The sequence below is a fragment of the Oryx dammah genome, unplaced genomic scaffold (assembly GCF_014754425.2).
Source record: "Oryx dammah isolate SB20612 unplaced genomic scaffold, SCBI_Odam_1.1 HiC_scaffold_27, whole genome shotgun sequence".
Classification (NCBI taxonomy): Eukaryota; Metazoa; Chordata; class Mammalia; order Artiodactyla; family Bovidae; genus Oryx; species Oryx dammah.
In genome coordinates, this window is record NW_024070211.1 from 13597225 (window position 1) to 13613228 (window position 16004).

A 16004-nucleotide genomic window follows, 5' to 3' on the forward strand; every position below is an offset into this window, starting at 1 on the left:
TGAAAAGGGGGGAAAATTTTATATAATTAAAAAAAATTGACTATCTTTGGAAAGATACGAAAAACAGGTGAAGAGTACATAGCCCCCTGAAACTTCCTGAATTCCGCATCTTATATACGTATTACTTATTTACACACAAAAATAAATGTTTAAAAGACTCTTGTAGTATGGTCAGAAAAAGAGCCAGGATGTCCCAGTTGGGAGGCAAGAATCTGTGTCTAAAGCACTGTCTGCCAGTTTATTTCAAGTCAGGAACTGAATCATCAGAAGAGGGCAGAGCCAAGATGCCAATGATATTTGAAAGCATAATCTTAAAATGCACTTAATCAGAAAAATAGAAAGCTCTCCAAGGGATTGTGAAGCCAGGTTTGGGAACCACTGATTTAATCCCCTCTGTGCATTTTATGGATCAGGAAAGACAGGGAGGATCATTTGCCCAAAGCCACACAGCCAGCCAGAGGCACAGGCCAGTGTCCCAGGAATGTCTGATCACGACAATGTCGTAGGTCCCCAACCTCTGCCCACCCTTCATACAAAGGCTTTTCCCTTAGAAGACCCTGCTAACTCATGGGCAGGAGGACAGGAAGAGAGAAGAAAACACCGTCTTTAATCAACCCACCTGCACAGAAACCAGGGCAACACTCCCTGCCTTGTAAGGTCCCGGTGAGATGAAAACCTGCTCTCCTTGAAAAAAAGAAACCATCTTATAAAAACAAAAGGCTTCAAAGCACCAGTGGCTAAACCTGCTGAGTAGAAAAGGGGTTCAGGGTGAGATGACAGCTGGCTGGGGGTGGGAGAAGAGAGGGCTGGAGGCAGGAGCTGGCCCAGGGGCAGAGCAGCAGCCAGGCTGGAGGGAACCGTCACCCTCTGGAGCTGCACCTGGAGCTGACCAGGGCTGATCTCAGGTCCTGCAGTGACCAGAGAAATGCCCAGGGTAGGCTCTTCAGCACAGACCTGCACATGAGACGTGGGGATGGCGTCTGAGTTCAGGACATTTTGGCCTTAGAAGGGAATGGCAGATCATAGCGCGGAGAGTGAGGAACCGTCACCATGGAGGGGCTCAGGTGTACGACCGTCTGTACTTCCACCTGGCTCCCCCGGGCCTCCCACCCTCCTTCCTAAGCCAGGGCCATTCCTGTTTCACAGACTGGAAGCTGAGGCCCGATCCTCCTGCCCTCGGATTCACCGGCCAGCACACGGGATGCAAGGTCCTCAGAGGTGTCTGAGGAGGGAGGTGAGGAGCCTGAGCCCTTACGTTGACTTGCTCTTAAGGAGTGCTGGCCTCCAGACCCCTCTCCCCAGGGGCACCCCGCCCCCATTCTGCCCCTCCAGAACAACTTCTGGGGCTGTTAGAAGTTCCTTCTGGACACCGACGTGATCATGAACGCTGGTGATCTTTCAGCACTGGTGACGGGGCAGCACAGATGAGCCCTTTTCCAGGCTGGAACCACTGGTCTTTCATCAGATGAAGTGGATGGTGTCCTTAGAGGTTGGCAAAGTTGCTGAGGGGGTGAGGGGTCGTGGGTGCAGCAGCTTCAGGGACCTGGGAGTGGGGGAATGGGGTTGTGTCCCCCCTTTGCTAGAGAACGCTCGAAAGCTTTGCCAAGCGTGGGCAGAGGCCGAGTCTAAGAAGGCTTCCCTGTAGGTCAGGCTGAATGCAGGGCTCTGGGATCTCTCCATCCCATTTCCAACAAGAGAACGGGTATATTGCTTTAAGAGAGGCATTGGCAAGTGGTGGCGGTGGTATGTGAGAGTGGTGTATGTCATATGGGTTCAAGAGTGTCCAAGTTGGAAGGGGGCTTGGAATAAACTGGACACTGGGTTTTGGAGTCCGAAACTATAGATGATATACTGTGTTCAAGACCTGCCTCCACCAAAAGTCCAGCTGTGTGACCTCAAGCAAATCGCTTTACATCTCTGGGACTCAGTTTCCATATCTGCAAAATGGGGATTATAGCAAAATCCCAGTATAGTCCAGAGAATTGAGAGTCAAATGAAAAGGCTAGAAAGAGCTCCATTTACTAAGGGATTATTTTAATTATTTGAGGTGAGAAGCCAAGGCCCAGAGAAGACAAGGGCTTTGCCAGATGTCACACAGAGTTAGTGATGGAGCTGAGACTGGAACCCAGGACTCCTCTTCTTCTTTGTTCGGGGGAACTTTCCCCAGGGCTGGTGAATAAATGTGGCGAGATGGGGGGGTGTGTCTCTCCTGCCCTTTCTCTCTGGACAGGGGACAGGATGCTGGGGGAAGAAGGGAGAAAGGGAAGGCTGGAGAAGGGCGGGGGGGTCTCCCGCTCACGTCAAGGCTGAGATTTTAAAAAAAATACAAACCCCGCGATTCTCCCCGCCCCACCCCTCAAGTCCAGGCTGCTAAGGGCCAAGTCCAAGTCCGCGTCAGACCCAGATCCAGCCGGCTCAGGCTGCAGTCAGTCAGGGAGCCGCCAGGGGGCGCGCCTGCCATTTTGGCCAGAGCTCGCGGCAGCGGCGATCAGTCTAGCCGCCGGGGTGGGCGTGGGGCAAACGCTACCCAGACCTGCAAGAAACAAACACCAATTAGGGAAGCGGACCACTGAATAGGGAGGCGAAGAGATCCGCCCGCCCTCTCCGCTCCGCCTTCCCCTTCTTTCTCCTACACTAATGCCGGGGTCCCTCTACCCGATACGGCTCCGCGCCATGACCCACGTGTACAGAGGCTGCAGTTGTAAATGCGACGTCTTCTGGGGCGCCTGGTATCCGTAGGAGTCAAAACCGCCGATGAAATCGACTGCGGAAGGGGAGATGGGACGTGGTTAGAGAGCTGGTCCTGTGGATAGGCGAGGTGATGGGAGGCTGGGTCTTGAAAGGGAGGAATCTGAGACCAGATCCGGTACAGGGCCTGAGGGGTTGAGCTTTGCTGTAACATCCCGAGGGATGGGCCAAGGCCTGAGATGGAGAGCTGGAGCGTAGATGTGGAGGCCTGCCGATGCGGAGGGCTGTCGTTTAAGGGAGAAGGCTGGGGGGTGGGAGTAGGGGAACTCGAGCAGGGAGGCGAGACCTTCCGAGGAGTTGGAGTGGGACGAACTGGGAATGGGTGGTGCTTGACTGGAGTGAGGCTGTGGACCCCTCCGAGGGGACAGGACGGGGCCTAAGGGGCGGGTGGTGGGCCAGTGCCTTGGCTTGGGCGCCTGGACGTCTGGTCCTCATCCATAATGGGCCGGCTATGCAGACCCCCACCCAGCCCAGTCTCTTCTTCCCCAGCCCCAAGAGGGACCCCTTAACTGACCCAGGGCTCCCTCCCGCTCGGGCCCCCGTCCAGGGTGCTGACGGTGTGGGCTCCCCACTTCCCTAGGGGCTCCGCACTCACAGCTGTCCTCCTCTTCCAGGAATACTTTGCTCACGTAGCAGGCGAACACGAAGCCGAACAGCTGGGGGAGGACACAGCGCATCAGAGAGGGAGGAGTGGGAAGCTCTTTCTTCACCCCCTGCCTGGCCCTGCCCACCTGGCTGGAGGGGCCAAAGGTGCTGAGAGGAAGGCAAACCCATAACAACTTCCCAAGTTTAATGACTGTGCCTTAAACTTAATACACTTGGTTCTGTTCTCCGTTCTGGGTGTGACTTTGAACAAGTGATTATTTTACCTCTTTGTTTCCCCAGTTGGACCTGGGCGATATCTTACTGGCTTGTTAAGAGGAAAGAGGGTTAAGTAACTTTGTATGTGTTAGTGCCAAGGGCAGGGCTGGGATGGGCAGGGGGACAGAAACTCACAGCCAAGAAGATCTGCAGGGCACTGCTAAGTGCTTCAATGTAGGGGTAGTCGAGCAGGCAGCCGGTGACTGAGATGACATGGTGGTCCTCCAGGGCCAGGCGGGAGTTCAGGACAGGTGTCACCAGGCAGCCTGGCCCGTTCTCCATCCACCAGGAGCGGTGCAGGGATGTGTTGAAGGTCATGATGAAGTCCCGGTCCTAGGGGCAGAGGGGCCTAGGATACTGAGCTGGGGGGAGGGTGAAGATCTTTCCCAGGTTCCAGGGGACCTTATATAAATGTCTACTCCACCCCTGGGTTATAACAGCTTCCCTTCCCGGCTTGATTTGTGAGAGGTATGGTCTGTATCTGCAAGTCTAAATTTGGCCAGTAGGTGGCGCTAGATGATCATGCCCGGCTGCTACAGCCCCACAGGAGCCTCAGAATTTCAGGGCTGGAAAGGATGTTAATGGTGACCGGTTCCCCCTTTCCAGCTATTAGTGAAATCCCCAATACAGACCTTCTTCACAGCTCATTCAACCTCTCCACTGCTCCCCGTGTGTGACCCTGGGCAAACCTCTCCTCTCTTTAGTCCTTGGTTTCCTCTTGAAATGGAGAACGGACTGACCTAGATCAGTTCTTACCCACATGTGCATCTGAGTTTCTCGATCCATTCACTCATACGGTCCATTAACAAATATTCACTGCATACCGACTAGGTGCCAAGCACTGAGATGTGCGACCTCCCTCCGCAACCACATGAAACTGGAGTTTTTATTAACTGCACTTACTAGATGAGGAAACTGACGCTCAGAGAGGGTGAGCCACCTGCCCAGGGTCACACAGCTAGGAAATGTTTGAGCTGGGATTTAAATCTAGCAACAGTACGAAGCCAAGTGCTCTCATTCATGTGTTTTGCCTCCTTTCTATCTAAAACTAGGAGTTGTGCCTTCTGGATTTGTTCTTCCCCAAGTTAAATACTCCCACTTTCTTCAACAGTTCTCCATGTGACATGGTCTGTTCAGTTTTCCCAGAACAGACTCTACTACCTAGTTTCTTTCTCATCTGAAAAATATCGATTAGAATTGGACTCAAATCTTCATGGTCTAAGCCATACAAAGCATGTTGCATTTTCACTTCTTTTGCACTGAACATGTGTGAAGCCTAAGAGAAGTTTTCTGGGTCGTGACATATTGATGGTTCTTCTGAGACTGTGATCAACTGGAACCCCTACCCATCTTCACTCAGACTGCCCTTCAGCTTCATCATTTGTTTTTGAGAAGTACAGAGGAGGCCAGAAATGAAAATGTAGGGGTGGAGGGGGAGCACAGATTACCCCAAAGTGTAGAGAGTGTTCTCTTTAGGAGATGACACCCCAGATCCACCACAGGAGCCCTCGGGGCAGGGGATGCCAGGCTTTGTCCTCTGACAATGCCAGGCCCGAGGCTTACCTGGGACAGCTGTCCAACCTCCAAATAGAAGCAGATGATAAATGCATTCCAGCCAACCCAGAGCACCAGCCAGGCTGCGTACTGGGGAAAGAAAAGAGGGGGGGCGGTGTCAGGGCAGGGCCTGGGGGAGTGGGAAGGGGGTGGGTCAATGGACTAAAGAGACCTCTGCAGGGGAAACTATGACAATGCCTCACTCAGAGAGCACTTCTCAGTTTATAAATCATCTTACAACCAGGCAGGGAAAGCACCATCTTTCTCTTTAAAGCTAAGCTAAGGCTCAGAGAAGAGGTTTACATTTTCCAAGATCACACAGCTAGGAAGAGGTAGGGCTGGCATGCAAACCCAAGTCCGCTGGTAGGTAGTCTATCCACTCTGTAGAGAACAGCAGACACTGGATGGCATCCTACGCATGGCCAAGAACTAGAGAGGAGCTCGAGGTTGCTGTTGTTTAGTTCCTAAGTCGTGTCTTTTTGTGACCCCATTGACTCTCTCCATGGGATTTTTCAAGAGTACTGGAGTGGGTTGCCATTTCCTCCTCCAGGGGATTTTCCCAACCCAGGGATCAAATCCAGATCTCTTACATACTCTGCATTAGCAGGTGGGTTCTTTGACCACTGAGCCACCTGGGAAGCCCAAGGAGCTGGATGATTTCCACCCAAATCCTACGCCTGTGATTCTGGTGGCAGCCTCCTGGCAGGCAGTGCTGTTTACAGAGGTGCCTGGGGTGTTCCTGAGGACTGGAGAGAAGAGTCCTCTCAGGTGAGGGAGAGCTTTGGAAGGGCCCTGTTCACCTGGATTCTGGAACTGAGCCTGCTGGAGGTGGGGAAACTCACCCTAGAATGAGGGTGAGTGGGCTTGGGGGTGGGAGGGGCATGAGATTACACGTCATCGGTATTTGAGGTGCCAGGCATTTATGAAGCAAACCTACCAAAGAGCCTTTTCCCTCAAGAGAGGTGTGTGAATGGGTCACAGAGGAAGAGCAGCAGACGAGGATGAGACCAGCTGAAAACAGGAGTTTGATCTTCAAGGACCAGGGCTTAGAAAGAGGAAGTAGGTGGAGGGAGCCAGGGACACCATGTACTCCTGGGATTGGGCGCAGGAGGCGCTGGCCTCAGAATCACACGAGCCTCTCTAGACCACATGCTTGATGAATATCAAGGGACAAGAGCCAAGCCTTCTGGAAGCAGCTTGAGAAACCAGACGAGACCAAGTGCATCCCTCACCCGGACCTCCTGGGGCAGCGTGGGGATCCGGCAGGAGCCTTCGCTCTGGCAGTGATGCTCTAACCCTGCCACTTATTAGCTGTGTGACTCAAGGAGTCCTCGTCACCTTTCTGAGCCTCATTTCCTCATCTGGAAAATGGAGACAGTAAGATACACCTCGCAGAGCTGTCGTAAAGGTAAGTAAAGCTAGTGAAACTCTTGGGATGTGCCTGGCACATGGGAAAGTGAAGTATGAAAGTGAAAGTCACTCAGTCGTGGCTGACTCTTTGCGACCCCATGGACTGTCCATGGAATTCTCTAGGATAGAATACTGGAGTGGGTAGCCTATCCCTTCTCCAGGGGATCTTCCCAACCCAGAAATCAAGCCGGGATCTCCTGCATTGCAGGCAGATTCTTTACAAACTGAGCTATCAGGGAAGCTCTGCCACATGGGAAGCACTCACTCAATGATACATCTGGTTAATAGTTGGACTTTTCTGTAGAAAATTCTTTAGGAAAGTACTAATCTTGTCTCCACTGAGCAAAGAAGCATTGGGATTTGGATATCACCAGCCAGGCTGGAGCCAAGACTGAGGCAGGGGTCTAGGTGCCCGGGGTTGGGGGGCAGCTCTGGCTGGAGAATGAGGTGGGAATGGATGGGGATGAGAAAGAGGGAGTTGGTTTGGGGAGGGGCCGAGTGAGCCATACCAGAATGAGGTACCGGGAGCGGTACTGCACGGTGCCAAAGATGCCCAGGATAACTGCCATGATGTGCAGGAAATTGGCTAGGATCGGAGCCCACTGGTAGCCCAGGAAGTCAAAGATCTGCCGCTCCAGCGCAGCCACCTGTGGGAAAGAGCAGGCTGAGGCCATGTCACCCCCGAAGGAGGAAGACGGGGCTCCTCCTCAACCTTGTGGAGCAGGGGACACCAGTTACCAGGGTGATGAGGCACCATGACCTGCCTGTACACACGTCTCAAAGTCACCCCAGCCCTGTAGTACCCAAGGGGATTCTGGGAGGTGAGGACAAATTGGTGAGGATGAGAGGGGGATGGAGCCCTGGCAATCACTTTGGGGTGGGCTAACGGGAGACGGGAGCCAGGGTTCAGAATACCTTCCTCCCTGCCAAGAAGCCTCCCCGCCTGGCACCTGCAGCTTCCCTGGGGGTGGGTCTCAGTGGAGTCAGGATTCAGACTGGCTCCCCCTAGCACTGGTCTGGGGATGAGCCATGGCCCTGGTGGACCGAGGGAAGCCTGCAGGACTGAGTCTCCTCTTTGAAGGACCCCTCTCTGGAGGTTGTCCTGGCCCAGGGGATCCATGGGCTGCAGAGAAAGGGATTTGTTTTCCTTTTTCTCCTGCTTCCACACTAACTTGTGCTCCCTGGCAGTGCCTTCCCATACTAATGCTTGTGTTCAGTCAAATGACTTGCTTCATTCAGTGAGATTTGAGTAAAGAGGAAGAAGGTGAAAAAGCTTGAAAAATGCTGGTGCATTGGAGCTTGCCCACTTTTTACACTGATAACACAGAAAACAACTTTTGAAAGAGCTCAAGCTCACTTTCAGGAGGACAAGAGGGCACGGGGAAAAGAACCAAGGCACCCCAGCCGACAGCCACATCAACGCACGTGAGTGAGACCATCCTAGAGCACTCAGATGCTAGCCAACCCACCAACAGACCAAGGACATGTCACTAGACCAAAGGACCTCCAGCTGACCCACAGAATCGTGAGCTAAATCAAGCGAGCGGTTGTTTTATTTTTTGTTTTTATTACTGTTTTTAAAATTTCAGCCACGTTGTGCAGCTTGTGCGATCTTAGTTCCCCAAATCAGGGGTTGAACCTGGGCCCATGGCAGTCAAAGCCCTGAGTCCTAACCACTGGACTGCCAGGGAACTCCCTAAAATGGTTGTTTTTGCACCACTACATTTTGGAGGGATTTATTATGCAGCAGGAGGTAACTGATATAGGACTCGATCAACAGTCCCTTTCCAGTAGCCCCTGATTCAACCTTTCAGCTGATACACTTAGGAACAAAGGTACCAAGGATACCAATGGTTACTGACCGTCCCATATGCCTTCTTCTGTTGACAGAACCTATCTCTTTGTTTTGGAAACTGCCTCCCAGACCCTCAGTCCACGTGTACTAACTTCTGCGGTGGGCTCAGGACCCAAGTCTAACTAAATAAGCAGCACACAGCGATCTGCTCAGGGATGGGCACTCACTCTGCGCTCTGCCCCTGAGAGTTGCCTGGATATTTGCTGGGGCATCGGGACAGAGATGCTGCCTGTCCGCCGAGATACCTGGATGGGTGTGGTGTCAGCTGAGAGCTCCTGGGGACTGTCTTTGCCACCATGCAGGGGACAGCCTGCTTGAGAAGGAAGCCAGAGCTAAGGGACAGAGAGTGAGGAAAGAAGAGTGACCACACAAGGGGAGGGTCTGGGAGACCTTGTTTTGGGTCTGAGGATCTAGCCACGACTAAATAAATTCTCCCTTCTGGTACTGATTTCTGTCACTTACACCCAAGAGTCCTGACTACATAGAAGGAGAGAGAAGAGAGTCTGTCTAGGTAGGGAGAGATGATCCTAATAAAATAACACCCCAGAAGGCTTTTTCCTGGCCAGGAGGCAGGAGGAGGTGGAGGTGATGGTACCACACAGATGGTAAACTTGGGCAGAGGCCCAACCCTGGCATCCACTGACCTGGCACCGGCCTGCCTCTTGCTGGTGACTCCCCTCCCAGGGCTCTGCAGGTTGCAAAGAGCTTTCCAAGTTCATCTCTCATTGGATACTTCTTGGCAGAGGGGCACCGCTGAGATCATTAGCTCAGAGGAAAGCAACAATGAGGCTCAGAGAGAGGAAGTGACTTGCCCAAGGTCACACAGCAGGTTGGTGGCAGAGCCAGGCAGACATTCTGCCTTTCTCTGCCTTCTGTCCCTTTTAGCACCAACATGCCACCTTTCCCGGTTGGCACCAGCTCAGGAGTTTAGACATGTGGTTTCTGGTTGAGGTTCTAACACTGACTCCTGGTTTACTTGGGCAGGCTACCTTCTCTGTGGGTCTTGGGCTCCTCTTTCCTACACAGAAACTGCCAGACTAAATAATCTAAGGGCCCTTCTGGTCTTGAATCCAATGGCCTGCGCCCCAAAGCTCCTGGCCCAATTCTGTTCTCCTTTCTACCTTGACTCTGTGAGGCCCTGGGGAGCCCTGGTGGTTTGAGGTCCAGATGGGTGCTCTAGACTCAGCTGGCACGGGATCCTAGAAATGAGGTTGTGAGAGAGTTGCCCAAGCTCATAGTGTAGCTGGGGAGACACCCTGTCTGGACACAACTGCCTAAACCTGACATCACCCCCACCCTGGCCCTTGCTCCAAACCCTTGTGTTCTCAGGGACCTCACTGATGGAGTGAGCGGCAGTCAACTCAGGTTCAAACTGCAGTTTGCTGTGTGACTCAGGACAAATTAATTCCCCTCTCTGAGACTATTTCCTTAATTATAAATGGGGAAGACAGGAATCCCCTAGGAAGTTGTGAGGATATGGAGACATCACATAAACTATTGGACTTAATATAAGGTAGTTAATTAATAGAAGACCTAAGAGTCAAAGCTTCTTAGTTGGGCTTTGAAGACTGCTAGGATTTGGCTCAATTCTTTATTCCGGTCAGTTTCTGCCCCCAAGCAGCTGAAATAACAGTTGAGGTTCCACTATCATTTCCCTTTTCCTATACCCAAGTCCTCCTCATTTTTCAAAATATAGCACAATTTTCTCCTTCCCTAGCAAGACTTCCTGCCTGGCCCAGAGGGATCTCTCTTTCCACTGAATATGGAACACTAGCTGTTCGTGACACTCTGAGCCATCCTTGCAGCCTCCCATCCAACACTCACCCACTCATTCATCAAAACCCCATCCACATCCCTTTATTCATCCCTCCGACATCTGACATGCCCTCATGCATCCAGGGTCCATCATTTATTTATTCACAGAACGTTTAGTCTGGGTCAGGCCCCGTGCTGACGCTGGGATGCTGAAGTGAATATGTTGCAGTCCCTGCCCTTTGGGAACTCAGAGCCTAGGTGGGGAGATGGATGGAAAACCGGACAGTTACGAACCATTGTGATCAGCGTGATAACCCAGGCCTAAACGATGCTGCCTCTTCTGCCGAAGGTGAGTGCAGAGATCAACTTAAATAAATAAGTATTTTAATTGACATTCCATATCTTATATACAATCCCAATTCTAAAGCTGTTGTTACTCCAGAACTCCTGCTTCCTCAGCACTGATATGTGCCTAATTAACAAGCAAAGATAAGAACAAAAAACAGGAGGAGTATCTCCCCCGTCTGGTTCCACCAGCTTAGAAACACTAGTCTGAGGACTGCAGTGGGTGTAAATCGTAACTGGCCTTGGAGTGTCCTTTTTCCTTTGATGAGAGGACTTGTGTGGAGACAACAGCAACCTATCCCAAAAGTTCAAGTGCACAGGCAATGAGAGGGAAAAAATGACTTTGGGGAAATTTTGACCTGGTCAGCCTACAGGCCAGGGCAAGCTGGCTTCCTGGGTCTCTCTCCTCTGTGAGCTGGCACGAGGTTTCTGTGGGCAAGTGCTGCAGCGTCCTACCAGATTTCCTGGCAGAGGGAGGCTGCCGACCACCTCTGTGGAGTGCTTTTTCAAAGCACAAAATCTGCTTGAGTCACCTGTCACCCATGCAGCCCAGAGAGCCTGGGGTAATCTCTCCGGCCTCTGGGCCAGCCAACTCACGGGTCACCCAGGACCCCAGACAAGCAGGATGAGTGGTAACTAGTCCCTGAAGGACAGAAGAAATCCAGACCCCTCAGCCCCACAGCCCTGTCTGGATCTGTCAACGCCCACAGAGTAAGTCCCACTTTCCTGCCCGTTGGTCAGTCTTCTCTGCCCTTGATCTGAATGCCCCTCTGTGCCGCTTCCTGACCCAGACCTCCCCTGGCCCCTTTTCACGAGCCCTTCCACACCAGCGAGTGTCTCTCTGGCCTCAGTGCCTTTTCTAAGGGGTCCCCCACCTGCTACACCTTGCACCCCAGGACCCTGCTTCTCTGGAGTCTTCTCAGTGACTCTGTTTCTCTTCTCTCATCTCCTGTTCCTTGGGCCCAAAGGTGGGATCCTGGGGTCCCCACACTGCCTGGCAGAACTGTGCAGCCCTGTGGCTGTCCCACCCTCATCCACGGCTGGCTTCATCATCCACTCCAGGTCAGGTTCTTTCCTTGAAGATGATTCCTCGATCCCTGCATCACCCTGGTTGACTAACATCAGGTGGGGGCACCCCCTCCAGTAGCCCAACCTCTCAGCCTCTCGGGTCCTCTCCCACGCCCCAGGCTTCCGTTCTTCCTTGTCCACGGCCACCTCTTGGGCTGGGTCATCACCGTAACTGCTATGCTTTCCAGTCACCGATTCCTGAGCCCCTCTCGGACCGCCCCGGCTTCTTTCCAGCAGCCTTCACAATGACAAGCCCAGCCCTCTCCTCGCTTCCACTCCCCACTTCACATCCCAAGTCAGCCTGCTGGGATCACGGGACCCCTCACTACACCATCATCTTCGCCTGCAACCCAGACTCTCAAACTCCTCTGCCTTTTCATTACGAATGTCAGGGAAAGCCCACTCCTGGATGAACCCAATTAATAGTTTTCTTAGTTCTTGAAAAGCAGCCAAGAATTGCTGCAGAGTCACTCCCCGGGCCAGACTGGGGCCCCTGGAGATCTGGAATCAACTCCAAGAAGCTCCCTGGGGAATCACTCTCCCTGATGATATTCAGGTCTTTTCGCTGTCCTCCACCTCCTGGGGGTCCTTCACCTCTGCTCTGGGTGAAGGCCTGGTCTCCTTCACCCCCATCTCCTACACTTGAGGCTCCACTCCTCCTCCCACCCAAGGCCAGTGCCTCCTCCTGCACTCTGAACTGTGTCCTCTACCTTCTCAGGAGCTCACATCATCCACAATCTCTTCTCTTGTAAACTCAACTTCTTCCTCTGCCGGTAATCCTTCCCCCTGGCTCCTAAACATGCTCAAGCCTCTTCTATTAAAAACAACAACAACAACCCCTTTTCCCCTCCAGCTAATGCCTTATCTATCCCAACATTCTCACATCCAAAGTTGATTAAAGGTCTTCACATCCTTCCTGCCACTCACTCCCCCACCCACCTGCTATAACAATTTGGTCTGGGAATTTAAGAGCAGAGCTGGGTTAGAACCCTGGTGCCACTGGTTTATCTACAACTCTGGGCAAGTCACCAAATCTCCCTGTACCTCAGTTTCCTCACCAACAAAATGGGTATGTTTCACAGTACTTCCCTTATCTCATCTTGAGGAGAGTCAGCACCATGTAAAATTATATTCCGTTGCAGAACTCCCCACTCCTCCCCGCCTCCACCACTTAATTTTTTTCCCATGGTACTTTTCACTGACTAACATACTACTTACTCCTTATTTACCATCTCCTGCATTAGACAGCAAATTCCACGAGAGCGGGGATGTTCACTGCTGCATTTCCAGCGGCGAGAGCCATGCCTGGCACGCACATCCTCCACCTCTCAGGCCTGACTGCGGTGCAGCCCAGCCCCTCTTCATACCCCTGTGTCCCAGCAAATGTGTGCCCCGACCTCCCGCCAGCTTCAGTCCTTTAAGCCTCCAGCCCTTTTATAACCAAGTACCCACTGGATGGTTCATCATGAACTTAATATGCCCAAACCTGGTCCATTTCCAGGGATATGGGCCCCATGAGGTGTCCAGCTGCCTGAGCTAGAAAGTTAAGCTTTAGGTCCTAGACTCTTGCTCACTTGATGCCCAGTCATGAAGTCCCGGCTCTCTGATCTTCTGAATCTGTCACATCTGGCCATTTTCCCACCTCTACCCTCTCTCACCTGGCCGATTGCAATACCAGCCCCCAGGCCACTTCAAGCCTAACCCACCCCTCTTTCCAGAGTGAAGCCTCCACCAGGCTCCCCTGCTGCCCCTCCCCCGGCCTTGAGCTCCCCACCCCCATCCCCGATTATTTATTTATCGGGTAGCTGCCAGCTGAGGGGGATGCAGTTGCCATGGGAACCTTCAGCCCCGAGTCAGGGCTGCTTCTGTTCTCAGTAGGATGCTCTTGTCTGTCTAGACGCCAACTCCAGGAGCCCAGCACCAGGTGGGGGGCTGGGGGTTGAGGGGTGAAGAATGAATAATGCAGATGGGCCCACCCCAGCCCCAGGAAACTAGCTGGGGGAGAGAGCTAAGCCTGGGGCCACAGAACCCCATCAGAAGCCTCTTGTGCCCAAGCCCTTGGCAGCCAGTTCTGCAAGTCAACCACTTTTTGCCCCAAATTCTAGCCATGTCACCAGGGGACTTAGATACAGAAGTCAGGTTGTCTGGGGAAACAATGAGGAAGGGGACCCTGAAGTTTCTGGAGAATAGTTTGGTCCAAGCTGGTCTCCTTTACTGACATCACATTATTAATTTTTTTCCTTTATTGGCTTTAGTTCACAGGGAAGCTGAGGCAGGAAGAGCTCACCACTGGGGCCTCTAGGCAGACCAGAGCTCTACTTCCAGATCAGCCCCTGACTCACTGTGTGACCTTGGGCAAGTTACTCCCCCTTTCTGAGCCAGTCTGTTTGCTCACTGGGAAAGATGCCCTGAGGATTCCGAACAGTGCATGTGAAGCTCTAGAGCGGGTGCCTGGCACACAGTTGGTGCTTAAGACATGGCAGCAGCCTCAGATGCATCCCCAAACTCAAGCCCCCCTTTTCCCAATGGATTTCTGAGGCAGCTGACAAAATTAAAGTCGACTCAGCTCCTCATCCGTGAAATGAGGTAGTGGGGCTGAAGCCACAGATGGCAGAGCTGGAAGGACCCCTAGAGACCCGCTGGTCCAAGCCCTCATTAGAGAGGGGAGCAAACTGACAGCAGAGAAGGGCAGTGACTTGTCTAAGGGGAGGGTCTTCTCTCTTTCTCTGAGCTCTGTCTCAGAGCTCAGGGATGGACCCCTCTCTGGGGTCCATCTGGCGTCCATAGCCATTTGAGCATGAGTCAAAATAAACACCCAGCAAGAGATTACAGAGTACAGTCAACGGAGACTAGGTAGCCTCTGGCAGGGTCAGGGAAGATGGGCCTAAAAGGGACTCAATTCATCTGACAAGCATTTCTTGAGCACCTACTATGTGCCAGGCACAATGCGGGGTATACGGTGATAAGCAAGCTAGCGTGGCTTTGGCCACAGAGAATTCAAGCCTAGAGACCAGATGCCACAGTCCTCTCGGAGCCGAGGATGGAGGCTTCTCTGCCTGGTTTCCACTCACTGTGTGTAGTGACTTGTGGGGAATTCCTCCTACCGCAATACACACTCTCTCTCTCCCCCTTTCTTTGCAAGGGCTCTCACAGCCCTTCTGCCTCTCTCTGGCCCAGCCTGGATTCTCCTGGAAAATGTCCAAGGCTATCACTGTTAAGTGAAAAGAAAAAAAAAAAAAAGAGCTGCAGAACAATATGATTCCATTTATGTTTAAAAAAAAAAAAAGAGGACAGATACAAGATGTGTGTGACTGTAAATGCTGAATCGAGAGCCAGGGAAACGTACAACAAATGGTTATGAGAAGTTCTCCCTAGGGAACGGGAAACGGGAGACTTTTACTTTTAAATACACAACACTTTTGGATTTCTGAGATGTTTTACAACAAAGCTACACTTTTTTTTAAAGTTAAGAGAAAATGTTGTAAGATGTTGTTGATTTATCTCAAGACTATGTGGAAGAGCACCTGGGTGGCTCAGGATCTGAGATCTCCTGTGACGGGAACGTGCTTTGGGACCAAGGGCAAAACTCCTCTGGGCCTCAGTGTTCTCGTCTGCACTATGGGGGCCACTCCAGCTCCAGGTTACTATCTAGGCCTGCTCTTACTGCAGCCTACCTGCCCGCAGAGGGACTGGCCTTGGGATCCTGGGACCTCTGGTTCTGCCAGTCCCTGGTACAACCTGTCTCTCTAGGTTCTGCCTGGGTCATCACAGCCCTGCCTCCCCTTGCCTGACTATACTCAGACCCATCACCACCCCTTCTCCAGGTGCCAGCAGCGCTCTCCCCAGAGCCCTAGTGTGGCCACCTTGATATAAAGGTTCCCCTCCTACACGGCAGGCTCAGAGCAGTCTTCTTGATTCTCCCCAAGTGTCTCAGACTGGATGTGGCAGAGCTAAGATCTGAGTTCTTATCTCTATCTCCACTGCTCTCCCTACCCGCCAGACATCTCTCCAGACAGCCAAGGTGATATGAAGGGACAGAGCAGAGGTGGGGACAGAATCTGCTCTGCTCTGATGAGCCACCCAGCCCAGCCTCCCATGGGCAGAGAAGTAACAGCTGATGTTTATTAACCTCCAACTAGCGCCAGGCACTGTTCTGAGCACTTCACATCTGCTCATTCATTCATTCTGCCAACAGTTCCTGAGTGTCTTTTGTGGGCTTAGTGCTGACAGCTCAGTGGTTGAGTCTACAGGGCCCAGTTCCTTTCCCCAATGGATAAGAAACCTTCCCCTCCTCAGGACAGATACCAGAACACCCGGCCCAGGCCAGGGAGCAAGGGAAGCCGGAGGGGGCAAGAAGAGAAGAAGCTCTTTCCCACAAGAAAACTAGGGACTTTGCTGGTGGTCCAGG

At 52.4% G+C, this 16004-nt stretch overlaps 1 protein-coding gene across 1 annotated transcript in view; it reads right to left on the reverse strand.

Annotated features, from left to right (window-relative positions):
• Positions 1-222: 222 nt before the first annotated feature.
• The window catches only part of NKAIN1 (sodium/potassium transporting ATPase interacting 1), a 46305-nt gene continuing 30523 nt past the window's right edge, over positions 223-16004 (reverse strand). Inside the window, exons 2-7 of the mRNA XM_040227969.1 lie at positions 7083-7220; positions 5173-5253; positions 3745-3942; positions 3344-3404; positions 2683-2764; positions 223-2533 (exon numbers count right to left, since the gene is read on the reverse strand). Of these exons, the coding sequence (XP_040083903.1) occupies positions 2524-2533; positions 2683-2764; positions 3344-3404; positions 3745-3942; positions 5173-5253; positions 7083-7220 (570 nt within the window). The 3' untranslated portion in view covers positions 223-2523. The remainder of the gene's footprint in view (positions 2534-2682; positions 2765-3343; positions 3405-3744; positions 3943-5172; positions 5254-7082; positions 7221-16004) is intronic.